Source organism: Porites lutea, chromosome 11, assembly GCF_958299795.1.
Source record: "Porites lutea chromosome 11, jaPorLute2.1, whole genome shotgun sequence".
NCBI lineage: Eukaryota > Metazoa > Cnidaria > Anthozoa > Scleractinia > Poritidae > Porites > Porites lutea.
The window spans coordinates 23,966,258-23,983,952 of NC_133211.1; the positions used below are offsets into that span (position 1 = coordinate 23,966,258).

The 17,695-nt window shown below is 40.2% G+C and overlaps 2 protein-coding genes across 3 annotated transcripts in view; one reads left to right on the forward strand and one right to left on the reverse strand.

Annotated features, from left to right (window-relative positions):
- The window catches only part of LOC140952659 (uncharacterized), a 66,806-nt gene that overhangs the window by 41,682 nt on the left and 7,429 nt on the right, over window positions 1–17,695 (reverse strand). Inside the window, exons 3-4 of one of the 2 annotated variants that reach the window (XM_073402096.1) lie at window positions 2,421–2,479; window positions 1,726–1,866 (exon numbers count right to left, since the gene is read on the reverse strand). The exons of the other annotated variant lie outside the window; for it this stretch is intronic. Coding sequence (XP_073258197.1) covers window positions 1,863–1,866; window positions 2,421–2,479 — 63 coding nt within the window. The 3' untranslated portion in view covers window positions 1,726–1,862. Of the gene's footprint in view, window positions 1–1,725; window positions 1,867–2,420; window positions 2,480–17,695 lie in introns of those variants that run through there. 2 annotated transcript variants of the gene reach the window in all.
- LOC140952161 (uncharacterized) overlaps window positions 11,859–17,695 on the forward strand; it is a 6,738-nt gene continuing 901 nt past the window's right edge. The window contains exons 1-2 of the mRNA XM_073401586.1: window positions 11,859–14,674; window positions 15,878–17,695. The exon at window positions 15,878–17,695 is cut by the window's right edge and continues 901 nt beyond it. Coding sequence (XP_073257687.1) covers window positions 11,897–14,674; window positions 15,878–16,942 — 3,843 coding nt within the window. The 5' untranslated portion in view covers window positions 11,859–11,896 and the 3' untranslated portion in view covers window positions 16,943–17,695. The remainder of the gene's footprint in view (window positions 14,675–15,877) is intronic.

A 17,695-nucleotide genomic window follows, 5' to 3' on the forward strand; every position in this document is an offset into this window, starting at 1 on the left:
AAGCTTCATTTTTCCATTTTTCAATAGAAAAGTTAGCACTGTTACCTTTAGTGAAGGAGGTTACACCCTGTCGAGATCGCAAAATGATAAAACTTCAAACATTTGATAACTTGTTTTCGCCACGTCGACATTCTCGCTAAAACTCGTAGTGGAGTGACGACGACTACCACGTTTCGCGTCAAAATGACGCTGGTTAACGCGCGAGTATACTTAGTATTGTAATCTCGTACTCGTTTCGTACTCGTCTTAGAATCTAAAGTTCTCTACTGATGGTAGATCACAACATGTTTCAAGTGGTCACTTGCAAGAGATTAAGAACAACTGGAAATGTTAAACTGCCTACTGACCCAGTATGAGGTCGTGGTAGCTTACAAGGGGTGGTTGCTTATGGGTGGTAGTTTGACTGCATTCTGCCTTAGTAGGCATTGCGCTCTTTCAAAATAATTCTCACTTTTGTAAGGCATAAAAAACCACCTACTAGCTGATTTGTTTTTCAAGCTTGTCTTCAACTACTTGCTTTCCTTTTGTTTTGCAAATGCTTCGCACATTTTTCTTACTGCATTTTTTGCTTTGTGCTCTGGCTGACTTTCCGAGTCTGTTATGATAAACTAACGCTTTGTTTTCCAACATTATAGAAAATTACCTTAACTCACTGATAGATGCAGAAGAGGCCACTTTCATGAGACCGTTGTTGCTCAAGGCAATAATAGCAGGTCATTCAATTTATAGTTATATTTAGGGCCTCTTCACATGAGCCGGGTTGACCAGGCTGGCCCGGTTTCCAAGATCTTGCATTACCTCTTTGAATCCTATGTAAAATTTTCGATGTGTTCATATGAGAGGGCGGGCTGGCTCGGTTCCCGGGATCTCGGTAAGCGGGCTGGAAAATTTTGCCATATGAACACTTCAGCCCGGTTACCGGGATGAAACGGGGATGTATTCTTCGTAACAGCGCATGCCCGATGGCATTATCCTGGTTTACCTGCTGTATTTTCCACAACATAAGCATCCCATTTGAACTGCAGTGATACAGCTATTAGCTAAGAGTTGGCTAAGCTATGATAGACTTTGTGTTTCGCCACTTTTGCTTTCAAAAATTGTTTTTTCGAATTACGCGCCAAAACTCGTCCCCTTTTCTCATCTCGAAAACCGGGCTGAAATTTTCTCTTAAGGACCCAAGGCGAAATTGGTCCCGTAACCGGGCCAGAATGGTCAACTGGGCTCATTTGAAGAGGCTCTTAGTTCTCTCGGAACCATCGATAGGTTTGTTATTATATAGGCTTGAGGTGAAGACGGGGCTGTAGCTCACATAAGGTGAGATGAGGTATTTGCCTTGTCTGTATGATTATTTTGCCAAGAAGAATCTACGAAATATGTCAAATGCTTCAGAGTTGAGACAATCTGTTATCGACTAGTACCACAGGCGGCCCAAACTCACGTTACGAGGGAAGGGTGTAATGCAATTCAGATATACCATAGTTGACGCGCCGGTGTCACGTTACAGTAGTTGTTAACAGTGAGGTATTTGAAGCCTTTTTATCGCCATTCTTCCTGTTCAATTGTTCTGTTTTCCTTTTCTTTCTTTTTGTTCAGAGAGGGGTAGATTAAAACGAGATTATAACTTTACTATGAGAACTGGAGTTCTTTTATACGCCAAGCTAAACCAAACAATAATGATTGGCTATAAGGTTCGCTTATTTTCTAGTCAGCGAAAAGACAAAACTATTGAGGCAAAGGGTGAATATTTTTATTATCGTTATTTTATTTGCTCGCGTTCTCTAGTTGAGCAGGAATTGAGATGGCAAATTACTAGTTACAGCTGTTCATTACTCTCTTCCACGCAGGGGCTCTTCTACTTGTAATCAGCTGGAAGAAATATGAATAAAAGATTTCAACGTCACTGTAGTATAGTGATTTTAAACTCCGGGCTAAGCATTAAATATTTAGATTTAAAACAGCGCCAAAAATGATTTTTTGGTGCATGTATATTCAGTCAGTAACGTTTCACGCCGTTTACAGTGTAAAGAAACAGAAAGATAATTATTAAGCAAAGTACAGAGCTAACTTGAAAATGGGAGGATGTTTAAAATATTTGCCTCTTAAGTAAAAAAAAAAAAACTAGGAGGATGCTTATTTATTATTTTTAGCCATTAAAGCGAGGAGGGGTAATTGGATTGGCGTGCTAATTCGAGGATTTACGGTAGCTATGCAGTGGCAGATCCAGACCTTCAGATAAGGTGGAGGGGGGGGGGGGGGTAGGTCATCCAGACCCTTAGGTAAGGGGGGAGGCGGTCTCAAAAAATGTTTTTTTTTTCGGTCCTTGGGGTCTCAGTTTGGTCTAAAAATAAGGGGGAGGGGGGCCCCCAGGCCCCTCCCCTGGATCCGCCACTGCTATGTAAAGATGGGCATTTTCTACTTACACGGAAATAGAACACGAATCCGGATCGTCTGGACACTTGTATTGAGTCCAGTAATTATTCTAAAATAAACAGATAGCAGCATATTAGTCAAACTTAACTGGTTTGGCCAGTACCTAAGGCATGCGCACAGCCATATCGTCCAGGCAGTGGCAGCTGAGGACAATTGTTTCGCCCTTAATAGGGCTCGTCAGCATGCATAGCCGTCGGGTCGATGAACGGACAGAGCCGTGTTGCATAGGCCCTTTACTGACGAGGCGAGTGCAAAGCACTGCGCGTTTAATCGTCAGCTCCACACAACATATGTGGGAGCGAAACAGAGAGAGACCGAAACAGCTGTCCATGACTGCCACTGCCTGGGTTATATGGCTCTCGGCATGAATTAGATAGCGGCCAGGCCTTGGGTAGTTGTACTTGTGTCACTTGCACTAAAGTTTGGCAGCTAATTTGTGCAGCTGTTTCCGTTAGGTCCTTTCACCTATTACACAGTTATTATAAAGTCAGGTAAAGGCCTCACATCGAGGCCCAAAGCTGTTTTATAAAAATGTTAAACAATAAAAATGGAAGCGATGGAAAATGTTCGCAGTGCGCACGTTTTTGACTTAATATTATTAAAGGAATTTTATTCGGTGTTTGGGATTTATTACAAAATTCATTCGTTTCGGGAAATATTTATAGGTTAAGGAAAAATATCATAAAAAGCAATTTGACTCATTTTACTTGGTGTTAACTCCTATGCATCAGCACTGATCAAACGACATCCTCTCCCGAAATGAGAAAATGATTTCTGTTGATTCATTCTCCTTGGTCTTGTTGAACGAAAATGTCGATTGAAGAGTTACGTTAGCCACTTGTGACAATTGTTACAATATATGTTTATAGTGGAGTTGTTGTAAGCGTTCTTGTTGATTGGTTTGAGTAAGCTACTTCACTACTAGTAGTATTGGTTTTTCTAAGATAATTGATGATGGATAGAAAGTTTCTCCTGACATGAATTTTCGTTCAACAAGACCAAGGAGAATGAATCAACAGAAATCATTTTCTCATTTCGGGAGAGGATGTCATTTGATCAGTGCTGATGCATAGGAGTTAACACCAAGTAAAATGAGTCAAATTGCTTTTTATGATATTTTTCCTTAACCTATAAATATTTCCCGAAACGAATGAATTTTGTAATAAATCCCAAACACCGAATAAAATTCCTTTAATAATATTAAGTCAAAAACGTGCGCACTGCGAACATTTTCCATCGCTTCCATTTTTATTGTTTAACAAAAATAAGCGAGGGGTGTGCTAAACATTGCTCCATTTTATATCACAGAGAAAAGCGTCGGTATGTCATTAACAGCAATAAGTTGTGAAACCTTGAATGCTGTTTTGGGGTCATATGTTGTCACGTGACATGTCAAAGTTATTTTTAGCTCAAAAACCTTCCCAGCCAAACGGCTACACCTATGGCTATCTATATGTTCTTAAATGGGTTCTTAATTTTTGATAAGAAAAAAAGTTACTTGTTTTGGTGGAAATGGCCTTTTATATTAAATTATTCACTCATTTTCATGCTAGTTACATGGAATATAGTAGTGTGCAAACATTAAAGGCACATAAAATCATACAAAATAATGGTAAGTTATGCACATGATATTGATTTCTATTGTACTTTGGAAATTAAAAACCTACTTTGAAATTTCAGCCTGAAATGATTCTTATGTGAAGGGTGCTTAAAATGAAAATTTCAGCCTGACAGGTTCTTAAATTTTGGGTTCTTATACGTGGGGTTTTACTGTATTAGGTACATCATCTCTATTTTTTGGTGTCTTGAGACAATTTAGAATAAAAGTCAGAAAAAAGAAAGAAAATTTTCAAGGAGGAACTGGGTAAAAAGTACAAAATTCCGTATATTTTATAAACCAATGACATATTTAACAATGTCCAAGCAGAATTCACAAACTTAAAGGACTGTACGAATAAACTGTTGCCTTTTGCGCTTTTGAATTTAGTGGTCGTAATATCACGTGTAGAAGGCACAAGTGTAATAACTGGACCCATCTGCAATAACATTTGGACCCAAACGTAATAAAGGTGCTATCGATCCTACCGTGAGTTTACTTTCACAATGTATTAGAGCAGCTGAAAACTAATTTTCGTACAAATTTTCGCCTTAAAAGGGTTCTTGGTTTTGTGATAGAGTACGCTTGAATTTCTAAACTTTTGCGTGACACGGCATTTACATGACGGCCAAGAGAGTTGTCATGTAGATTTTAAAAAATGACTTATTTCAGGGAATTTTGCTATCTAAACAGTTTATGTATTACAAAACGTATTACTTGAATGTTTATGGGTTCCTCGAAGAATAAATTCACGCTTTTGTAGCAAAACTAGGTAACAGATGTTTCTGTTGGTTTCCGTCCGCCATGTTGGTGCCCATCCGGATGAGCACCAGCATGGCGTCTCCATACAAATCTCCATAAATGTGGGTAAAACATTTCTTCGAATATCTCGTATACAAAATATTCCTCTGACCTGAGTCTTGGCGAGGGTCTTTGAATATTTATCTCCTTTCATTTCCCAGATTCTGGACTTTATCTATTGAACGGTTTTGATTTTTATTTTGATCTATTTTGAATGGCGTGACACTGAAAATCGGCAATACGGTCTCCAGGGAAATTCTCTAGGCCTTTTATACGCCCTTGCAAACAAATTCGCTCTCTTCTCGCAAGTCTACTCAACAACGGGAAGGAAAGTTTCCCAATCCTCCTCCTCTACAGCAGCCCTGGCAAATTTCCTCTTTACACCACTTGCGCATCTCCCATAATGCACCTTTTTGCCTCCTAAAATTTTGCATAATATTTTTTTTTCATTTCTCTACTGGGTATTACAGCTGTCCCAAGAGAAATTAAAAGCAATGCTTATGCCAAATCTCGGGGGGCAAATAAGGTGCATATGGGAGATGTACAAGTGGCGTATCAGCTCACCCTACTGGCCTTTTGCAAATTTGTTTCTTCCATAACTTAGCCATCAAGAAGCATACGGTGGCTTTTATGCGAATGTGAATTAAATACCATCTGTATAACAATTGGACCCAAGTATAATAAAGGCCTTATTTGTAATAATTAGTTTTATGCTCACACCGGTAAAATGCCAAAAAGAAATAGACCTTTAGCTTGTATGTTTTGTTTTCCGAATTCAGATCACGTGATGTTTTTCAGGGAATTTGTCTCTTGTTTTTTCATGAATTATGCATACATATGCATGTGTATGTACTTGCATGGCGTACCATCACGTGGTCTGAAATGGGAAAACAAAACATACCGGCTAAAAAGGTCTATTACGATCAATAAGAGGTAAAAGTGTAAAGAAACCAACACCCACCATTTAATGTTTTTGTTAAAAGCCATATAATTTGTATTTAACAAAGGCATATTCTTAATTAGATTTACTCCTTCTCTACAAATACTGACAAATGCGAAATCCTTAACCTAGCCGCGAGCGAAATACTGAACTGACCAGAGCATAGCATGCGCAGAGGAGAAAAGTGAAAACAGCCCTGGTTTGAAAACTGTTTAGCCTGACATTTTATCGAAGCGAACGTGAATGACGTATTTGTTTATGATTTCATAGCGGCCAGTACTGAATTGCTAAAACCAAAACCGAGAGTCATGACAAGAGTAATCTTTTCCCGTTCAAGAACTTGGTCACGTGACCGTAACATCAGCCTCGTAATTTGTTTAATCAAAGTGGCTGTGAGCCACAAACCTCGGAAAAAATTATGTTGTTAGTAAAATCTATACTAAGATATTTAGAAATTAAATCTCATATAGAAATACTTTTCCAATTTTTTCTTTACCATTGTTTTTGCTTATGTCTATGGTATCCCTTTGACGAAATGATTTTATTTTAAAAAATTGATGTATTTTCCAGTAATTCCTGATAATTCACACGATCTTTTGAGATCATGACCTGTTGCCTTCTACGAAACAATTTTTTGACGTCATAGATCACGTTTCATCTTTTACATGTTACAGATCATGCCTGTTGAATAAAAGCAGAAAACGCAAAAAGACAGAAAAAATACTTAGAATATATTTATAGTTGTATTATCTGTCTTAAAATTTGTGCTTGGTAACGTACAAAAGGAATTTTTAATTAAGCACTATAAGAATCACTGAGAATCAGGAGCCCATCAAATTCCATTTGGCAGAGAATTTAGTATTCTTGAACGATATTGTAGTGAAATTGATCTTTAGCATATTGACAAGTACGCTTGTGTATATTTTGGAAAACTGCCCTAGAAAATGGGTAAATACGGTAGATTTGTCACGCACGCAACCGAAAGAAGTCATGATGTGTTGACGGTATGTCGTCATTAACAAACGGAGTTCATTTGCTTCTTCGCCTCCATATATAGAACCTTTCATGTTTGTCTCACTCGGTATGTGCCGCTCTGCATGGTATAGGTGTATGGGACCGCTTCAACCTTAAAAAAAGCATTCAATCTCACTTTTTAGCGTCTTAAACGGGGTTGCAATTTTAATGCATTTTTCCCTAAACGGGGTCAGAATCCAAGGGTTTCAGCAGCACAGCCCCAGCCAAACGTCCGTTAAATCTCACCCCGGAGAAATTTCTTCCCCTATACATAACGATAACCCGGCAAAACTGACCGGTCTTTTTCCGAGTTAAAAACTAGCGAGACTGTAGTCATGTCTCGTATTTAATATCTCAGCTGGGACCAAATGTCATGATTACAGACCTTTCATTAACGCTTGGGTCCGAATGTATATGTTATTACAGATGGGACCTTAATTACGCTTGGGTCCAGTTATTACACTTGTGCTTTCCACACACGTGATCTCAAGTTATTCTGAATCCATCATCCACATCAGTCTAAACCATTAATTCACCTGAGTACATTGATACAAAAAAGTGAAACAGTGGTATGTACTTTCCCTCCGGTACCTTGACATACTTACGGTACTTTGCGAAACGAAACGAAACGAAACGAAAAATGGTACTTTGCGAAATGGTACTTTGCGAAACGGTTACAACACAATGCTTCACCACACCTTATCTAGAGTACCTAGAATTCCAGTAAAGGCTGAAGATTTGTAAAGATAAACCTGGAGCAAATTTCCTCGTTAAGTCTGTTACCTAAGAGCAGCATGTATTACCAGACGCCATCTTGGATTTAGGTGACTTGAATGTTGTGTATGAACCATTTTAGTGTCCTCTGTGTAACACGTGTAAATTTTGCGGGCGCATCTTTCACACGCAAACATGTAAAAAGAGCGTTTCAGAGCGTTTTTCTTGTAAATTTGTTTCTTAGTTACTATGAGTACCATATATGAATTACAATTAAAGCAAATCAAACAAAAAAATTGATTTTGGTAATTTGCTAAATGATACTTTGCGAAATGTTTGTCTTTCTTTCGTCACGCGCGGCATTGCGTGACAAATTTTCCCGCGCTTTGGGGTTATGCATGTGAGACCGGCGTCTGCCCACAACGTTCCAAGTCACCTAAATCCAAGATGGCGTCTGGTAATACATTGCGTTTTGGAAACAAATCTTAAGCTTTCAGTAGCATTCTAGGTACTAGAGATAAGGTGTGATGAAGCATTCTAGGCTGCTAATTTTCAGGATTTGGACGCCAACGAAAAATTTAGGCGCATTGGCGCTTGTGTAACCGTTTCGCAAAGTACCATTTCGCAAAGTACCGTTTCGTTTCGTTTCGTTTCGTTTCGCAAAGTACCGTAAGCCCTTCACATACAATTTTCTTATCACTGGCCGATGGAAAACGTGATGGAGTCGAAGAATCACCCATACTAATATAACCTAGTTTAGGCGGGCATTTAAGACTTTTGTACAGTGTCTCTTGTTGTAGACGGCCTACTAAGGTCATGGGCAGTGATTTGGGGAGCTTTGCGATATAGAGAAACTTGTCACTTACTGAAAAGATTGTCACTGAACTTTTCCGGTTTGTGCTGTCTATGGATAGGTATTTCATGTACCCTTCGTCAAACTTTCATTAGCATCAAGAGATTAAATGAGCTGAACATTTGGCTATAGCTAGTGAAGGTTTTGTTGGGTAGTTTTGCCGATGAAAGGAACTTTCAGCCTCGATATTCCGACAAAATATATTCTAACAGAAAAAAGAGTGTACACTGTACATTTATTGTCTCTGTTTCGCATTTTTGTACGATAATCCTCTTGAAAGAGGACTCCTCAATCAGTGAAATTTATCACGTTACTCTTTTTCTTGCTACTTCGTAAATTACCAGTTGCTACGTTAGTTTGTTTATTTAAACACCCTGTGATTCCTTTGGAAAAGATATGTAACCGCTTTTGCAAGCACTCCGGCCCTCATGTGGTCTCATACCATGACAGCGGAGGCACCCTTTGCTGATGTTTCGGCTTTTTAAAATAAAGTAAGGGATGGACCATTTTATTTTTGAGGGGGGGGGGGGAGGGGTTGGGCAATTTTGTCTTGTTAAGATTTTTTTTTCGCCTTGGGGCTGTGCAATAATTTTTTTAGCACCTTAAAGTTGTACACGATTTTTTTCATCGGTTTTCAGTCTTCATGTTTATTAATTAAAAGTATCACCAAAAATGAGCATTTCATGAGGTATGCATACTGCTTTCTCTCCAGGCTGGTACAAGCTGCATTTACTAGTCTATTCAGTGTTACATGTTGGGTTACAAAAATGAATAAGAAGTTCCGCTTAATAGAGGGCCCGCTTAATAGAGGGCCCGCTTAATAGAGGGCCCGCCTAATAGAGGTTGGTTTTCGAAGAAAATATAAGACACTTTTTTCAGGACCGGACTAAATGCCCGCTTAATAGACAGTGAATAGAAGATGTCAGCTGAACCGAGGGTCTGCCCAATGGAGTTTCACTGCATGATAATTTAAAAAATCCTAAAGCGCCTTTTCGAAATACGGTGGAACCCCGAGAATAAGGACGTCACCTATGGGCCAATTCATGCAATGATTTGGCCGTATTAACGGGTGACCACATTAACGAGCGTTTTTTTCACAAGAAAATATATGGTCGTTTTGCCGGGCGGCCAAAACAAGTGGCCGTAATAACGAGGTGACGCGTATTACCGAGGTGGAGGTGGCCGTAAGACGGGGTTCCGCTTTAGATCAAAAGCGCTTTACAATAACTGATTAATAACACGTGAGAACATGACAGAATGAAATAACTAGAATTACATCGATATTGAATAAACAAAATAATAAATAATAAAAAACACAATTATATATTTAAGGTGATTCGTTAAAAGGAAAGATCTTGATCAGTCTATATAAAACTTTCGTTTGATAGAATGGTTTTATATATTATAAATCTTTGAAATATTTTATAGTGGACACTGTCAGATTCTATTTGGTTGTTTTAGTTTGTTTTAATTTTGACAGTCTACCGGTATTACACACCGACTATTAGATAGTGTCAGCTAGGTTTAGTAAAACCACTGTCCTTTATAGTTGTATACATTCAAGACTTTGAACACTATTAATAGTTATCGTTTATTTAACTAATAGATATCAGATATGTTGAAAATAGCTGAAAGTTATACAGTCGACTCCCGATAACTCGAACTTTCAAGGGAAATCGAAAAAAGTTCGAGTTATCGGGAGTTCGAGTTATCGGGAGCTCGAAGAAAATAGCCTAGACTTAGGTAAAAAACATTTTTTACTGCACAGTGAACATTTTAATCACCTTTAATTGTAGAAAGGTCAAGTGAAAATTAAAAGATACTTCTAGATTATAAATCAGAACGTAACGTAACAAAACATAGCCTAAATAGAGCATGCCTTTTACTGTTTTGAGAAGAAAAGCTGCTTCACGTTAGCCTGTGACAATCACCATCAGCCTCCATTAGCAAACCATACTCCTACAACACGTTAATAGGAAATCCAAAATTCAATGTTTCGGAAGCTAGTAGACGGCTTTTTTCCCGACTTTTTAAGGGCTCAAAACATGGTTCGAGTTATCGAGGGTAAAATTATATAGAAAATGACCTGAGGGGAAACGAAAATTGGTTCGAGTTAGCGGGAGTTCGAGTTATCGAGGGTTCGAGTTACCGAGGGTAAAATTATGCACCTATCAATGTAAATCCCGTGGGGGGGAGTGCGGGCAAGGGGAGGGGATTTGATGCCTGGGACTATCCCCGCTATCGGGCTTTTGATCGTGCCAAGCGACCCCGGGGTCGGGACATTTGACTTTGACCGACAGAAGCCTGGTATCAATTCAGAAGCAGTTACCAAGTCCGTCCCTCGAGGCTTCCAGAAAGTCACGCTGTTGGAGAAAGGTATGAAGTTTTTATTTGTTTTAATCGCCATAATCCGATACTTTAAACTGTCATCTAAACAGATAATGTCTATTTTGAGAAAGTTTTTATCTTCAAGTTCCCATCTAATTGTAAAACTCGATTGAAATCGAATTCCACCATGAAAGTCAGAGGATTTTTTATGGGTCACTGATCTGACCTGTTCCGACATGTTGAGCAGATGTTATAAAGCATTTTAAGTTTTATTAATATTATATAGCACGGTCAATCTTCCTGGAGTGATTTTGTTGTTTAAGATAACAGATGCTAGTGGAGAGAGAAAATACTTAATTGCAACGAGTAATTTAATGGAGCTTCCGTTAACCGTAAATAAAAGTAGTAACAAGGTGTTTGAAATGTTCTTTTATTCGTTTTATATAGTATTATAGCATTGTTTGTTTAGATTTTTTCCCCTGGGGTGGGGGCTTTTTTGACACTTTTGATTGACCTTTCGTTTCCCACCCTGGGGAATTTGATCGAAAAATTTTAAAATTTGTCAAATCCCCACCCCTTGCCCGCACTGCCCCCCCGCCCACGGGGTTTACATTGATAGGTGCATTACAGTGAAAGTATGACGGAAATCCAGGGGAAATCGATTTAGGTTCGAGTTAGCGAGGGTTCGACTTATCGGGAGTCGCCTGTATTTTAATACAAGAGCAGGAACATGGAATTTTAATGAGATGAATTTTATATTATACTAGATTCGGTAAAATGGTTCAAATTTATATTTTAAATACAACAAATAGATGGAATTGATGTATTTATGCAATTTATGATGTGAAACACGAGAAGGTGAATTATTGTACAAATAATTACAAAGCATTTTTGTCTGTTGAAATTAAATTATGACAAAAATTACAGATTAGTTTTTCATTAGGTCTAACAGGATCCTTCAAGTAGAAAGACTTGCTCGATTTTTTTACTTTGGCCCACTGTGCATGATTTTTTTCTCTACTTTTGCTGCGCATGAATTTTTTTTTGTAATTACCCCCACCCCACCCCGCTCAAAAATAAAATGGTCCATCGGTATCCGGTATCCGATATGTCTGTTTCACGTGACCTCTGTCGTGACGTTTGTTTTATTTGTTGCACGTCACGCTCAGTTTCGAGGAAGAACAATTCTCGGAAACGAAAAGAATTTCACGAAAGGACGATGATAACTGCAGTTTCTACAATTGCATGGTTACTTTCCTTTTTATATATTTTGACTTTTTCAAATTGTGAAGGTTCAATCATTTCTAGAACTTTGTTTATTTCTCCGAATGGCGCAGACACCTTATCCTGCGGAAAGCGAAATGAACCATGTAGATCTCTTGATCACGTTTACAGCATGTCTCTTTCTTCCGGCTTTAACTCCACGCGTTTATCACTTGGAAAAGGTAAATACAAGCTACGTAAAAGTCTGACTTTTATCAGAGTAAAGGATTTTTGCATTGCTGGCGATGAAGAAGAAAAAACCACTGGACCAAATGAAGTGGAAATATCTTGTGAAGCCGACGCAGGCATCGCGTTTTTCTTAAGTCAAAACATAACTCTTCGAGGACTCAGATTGTTAAACTGCGGGACCTGGCAAGAAAATGCCGTTTTATTTCCAAACGCTACAGTTTTGAAGTTCAAGACGGCGATTAACTTTGATTACTGCAGAGATATTAGGATGCAAAACGTCGATATCTCGAGGTCAATCGGCAGTGCGGCTCACTTGAATGAAATTGGTGGTTTGTTAGAAATGTCAAACTGTCGTTTTGTCAACAATTCAGCAAACATGGATGCTTGGATTACCAATTCCACGAGCAGAAGGGAAAAAAACGAGCAGGGGCAGCAGCAAGATGCCCTTTATCTCGTTTCCGGGGGTGGTGTTGTCGTAAGTCTAAACAAGTACAGCCGACATCGTCCGAGCTTCATGAGTGTCACGCGTGAAGAACACTCAACTTATGTACGTGGCAACAAGTACTTTTTCACTGACTGCAGCTTTCTCAGAAACGAGGTTTCCAGTGAAGACCGCTTTCCGGATTATTTCAATGAAACATTTTATCATCCGTTTACTGAAGGAGGGGGCCTCGGTATTCATTTCCACGGTGTTTCCAGCAATTCCACCGTACTTGTTAGTAATTGTACGTTCTCAGACAATAAAGCACCATGGGGAGGAGGGCTTGTAGCGGAATTTACTGATCACAGTAGCGAAAATTGTCTTCTGGTGGAAAATTGTTTGTTTGAACGCAACGTTGGATATACCGCGGGTGGAGGAGCGCGATTAGGAGTCATGCTTACACGTGGTGTTTCTGTTCCAATGAACGAGGTGCGCTTTGTCAACGCAACATTTCGACGTAACTCGGGACGTTGGGGAGGCGGTGTCTCATTGTATGGCACGTCTGTTTTCGTCCAATGCAGACATCACTTGGACTCTCGAAGCACTTTCATTTTTCAGTCATGCCACTGGATTGAAAACCACGCAACCATCGGAGCAGCAATTGGTGCATTTCTTTTTAACCAAAATGCAGATCACATTGGGCCCGAAGTTCCTGTTCATGCTGAGTTCAAAAGCTGTACGGTCACACACAACCGAGTCGACACCCAGGAACCCAATGTTCGGATTGGAGAGGGTACGATCTACAGCTTTGGAATATCGCTTATCTTCCGAGGAAAAATGATCATTACCAACAACACTCTAACAGCTCTTGCACTTGATGGCAGCACTCTCGAACTTCACGACGACGTTGAATTTGTTGAAAACGAAGGATTTCATGGCGGCGCGGTGGCAATGTATGGACACTCTAAGATTTTGCTCTGGAAAAATTCTTCAGTCTTGTTCAGGAACAATTCTTGTAGAGATAAAGGTGGAGCTATGTTCGTTTCCGCACCTGGTTCGCCACAGATAAGTTACAATGTAACTGGAAAAGACCCACAAAGTTGCTTCTTTGCCTACGAAGATCATAGTACGAGTGGGTTCGACAACTGGGAGGCGCAGGTTGTCTTTGAAGACAATCGAGCGCCCAACGATTCGTTAGGAAACTCTGTGTTTGCAACGACTCTCGAACGATGCCTAGAGGCTGGAGAAACGCGAGTTAAGAATAAAGCTTTGCACTGGAATTTCGTAAAGTACATCACCAATCACAATGCACTGCAAAACCACACGAGAGTAGAAATCGCTACTGATCCAGTCGATATCCTCTTCGATGTGAAGGACTGGATTGTGTCACCAAGTCAAGTTTTTAATCCAGTTGTTAGGCTTGTTGATGAGAAAAGTAATATTGTTTCTGGAGTTGTAAACGTCAAGTTGATGGGATTCACAAATGGCGAGGGAGACGATGCTTCGTTAGTGTATTTACAAACCCCGTCATCGCTGTTTCTCGCTGATGAAAATGTGTCACGTCTCACACTGGCTGGTGAAGTAGGGAGAGGATTCTCTGTGGTTCTTCGACATATTGGGCGGCAGGTTCTTCAGAAGGAAATTAACGTCAGTTCGGGCCTTACACCGTGCCATCCCGGGTTTATTTTAAGCAAGGGGAGCTGTGTGTGTCAAAAACAATCGGAGGGAGTCTCGAGATGCGACGAAGACGGAAAGACCGTCTTTCTCAAGCGTGGCTTCTGGGCTGGGATGGTGAAAGGAAACTTTGTTACTTATCGATGTCCAAAAACCTATTGTAATTGTCCCCGGACTCAGGAAACGATAGCTGCCGAGGATGAATGCGTCTTTGACGCCGAGAAACTGTGCGCGGGCAACAGGGAATCAGGAAGTATCTTGTGCGGAAAATGCAAGCAAGGTTTCAGTGTGGTGGGAGGAGACACTAAATGTTATGAGTGCGGGAAGTATGGTTTTATTGGCTCAACCTGTTTGCACCTGGTTGTTACCTTGGTACTGGTGATGCTCATAATGTTTTTCGACATCGACGCATTTACAGGGAGTCTTAGTGCTTTCCTATACTCTTACCAGGTCGGTGCATTTTAAGTAAAATCTAGTCCGACATTCCTCATTCACAATCCTATTACAGTTCAGTATCGTTTTTTTTTTTTTGCGAGTTATAGTATATCATCTAAGGGCGGGGTGGGGGAAGGGGGGGTTGGGAGAGGGAATTGGCTGTTCATAGCAGTACCATTAGTCGATCTTTGTTAACCGTGCAATAAATTGGCATTCCATCCAGAGGGAACGGGTGCGTTTTTAGCTTTTTCTTAGCTGGTGTAGGTTAGTCAACTCTTCGATTCCTTCATATCGGTTTGATGCTCCGAACTGACATAGCTACGACAACATTGTTACCCAGCGAATATTCTACCATCTCATCAAGAGAACAATAGCATAATATTTTAGTTACTTCATATTCTATAAACTAGAAGCTCTTCCTTTGATAGACAGTCTTGGAGGTGGGGTGGTGAAACAGTCCCAGTCAGACCAAAGTTTACGACGCATATTCGGCCGTGTGGTACTACCTGTTTACACACTACAATAGGTGTACAACCATCCAGTGGATAAGTGGCTAATAATAGGGAGCTCACGCAATAGGACGGCAGAAAGAACAAACGCGTGACAGGGCTATTACTTACGTGTTTTGCAGTGATCTTCACCCTATGTTACTGTGGTCAAACATAATTATTGTTAAAGTTGTCACACTACGTTTACCACATTATTTCCTCTGCCATCCTATTGGGTAAGTTCGCTCCATAGCGGTCTTTAACTGTCATATGTGCCTATGTCTGTTCAGATCTCCCGTTCAAAGGGTTTAGGGATAACTCTTTGAAGAAGATGGTAAAGACCGGGGGGGAGGCACTCAAGGGAAGTATGGGTAGAGGTGTGCCGCTGAGCCCTTCAATCTTTCACGGCCCTGATTCATTTCGTTTCTCACAGGAACCAACTCTTTTTAAACTCACATCATGGGATAAGATTTTTTTGAAAATACAAAAACTATTCATGTAGTCCGCGCATCGCTAACCTTCGCGCTCTTTTTAAGACTTCCGGTCCGAAAAGACACCCTGTTCAAGACGGTAAATAGTGAAATTGTATACCCTGTTTAAGACTGAGGACCCTGCAAAACCACACCCTGTCGTTAAGTACCATACCCTGTTCGCCTTTAAGGGAGTGAACCCCAGAAAGAGATACAGACTCAAGCCAGTTACACAGGAAGCCAACTTTCTTTTCTTTCAGGTAATATGGCAAGTCACTGGAGACGGGTTCACTTTCAGAGACCCTGTCATGCAGTTTATAATTCACGCCGCAAATTTCCAAGTCATATACGTTGGAACTCACTTCTGCTATTGGGATGGCATGGATTATGCAGATATGCTTTTCATCGCCATGTGCTTTGATGTTCTAACTATACTGATGGTGATAAAGTTAACTAAACTAGTTACTAAGTACCCAAACTGCTGGTTCAGTAGACGTGTAAAGGCACCTTTTCGCGCCGTTTGTACCATCTGTGTTATCTGTTATACTGGAATTACATACCAGTGTCTTCGTATTTTGCATCCAGCTGTTATAGGTGATACGACAGTCTTGTACCTTAGCGGGGATATTGAATTCTTCCGCGGTAAACACGCTGTCTACGGGTCAATCGCTTTACTGTTCACGGCTCTTTTCGTGGTACTGTTTCCACTCGTTTTGATGTTTCGTCCGTTCTTTCGGCGCTGTCTTAAACCAGTGTTCAACCTTAATCACTTAAAGCCTATATTTGACGTGCTGCAGAGCAGTTTCAAAGACCAGTACCGATTTTTCGCAGCCTTTTACTTTGTGTGCCGCTTGATCCTGCTCGTCATTGGTACTTATGTTCCAGAAGGTCCTCTGAAAAGATCGCTGATAGAGGTCGCTTGTGTCGTGATCCTTTCCATCTTCACTTTCTTGAAGCCTTACAAGCGATCCAACGATATGGAAGAAGGCAGGTCAAGCTTTGGTTGGGTGAACAAGTCGGATGCGCTTCTGTTACTCAACTTAGCCGTAATGGCCGTTTTCAGTTCTGCTACCACAAACTATGATATCAGGAAGGGTAGTAGGATGTTTCTGATTGTGCTTATTCATATCTTGGCTTATGTTCCATTTGTTGCACTATTTTCGCATTTGTACAGAAACGTCAAAGGGCAACAATGCTGGAGTGAATGGTGTGACTACGAAGAGAAAGAAGACCTGCCACCTGTTACAGACACTGTGGCTTATACTTGTGCAGAAGGGAACGAGACGGTAAGGGTCTCTCGTTGTTCTTCTGACACTGAAGACTGAGACTATGCTAACAAATAGTAAAAAAATGTTGCTAGCTGATTGGTGCAGCAAATAATTGATTGACGAGACATTAACGCGAGTTTAATAATTGTTTATCATTCAATCGGTGTGCTTCCTTTTTGATGATTATTTGGAAATGCTGAACCGCTTATGTCTCTTGAAGACAGGAACTTAATTAACGTGCGCATTAGTGGAGCATAGTCCGCGGCAAAATACCGTAAAATTCCGAAAATAAGCCCCGGGGCTTATATTTTTCAAATGCCCTTGTTGAGGGACTTATTTTTGGAGGGGCTTATATTCGGAGGGGCTTATCTACGGAGGGAAATTTGCGTTTCAAAATCGATTGGGCTAGCCTTATAGTTGGAAGTAACGTTACCGTAATTGCTTTTTTTTACTTTGTATTTGAGGGCAATTTTCCAAGTACAAGCCCCCGGGGGCTTATATTTGGAGGGGCGATTTAACAGAGGGTTTTTTGTGTTACCGGTTTGGGGGGCTTATATTTGGAGGGACTTATACATTGAGGGGCTTATTTTCGGAATTTTACGGTAACTATCCTCTGTAAGCAGTTGTCTGCAGTGACGTAATGCATCGAAAGTAAACTGTTCCGTAGAAACGGAACACGCGCACTCCAATCGAATTTTTGACTTTTGACATGTTTCGTTTAATACAAACATGACCAACTGGGTTTTTATCGCCATAAAATTTAAGAGTAATTTTGCAGTTGTGCGCATAACTGTGCCTTATGATTGGCTT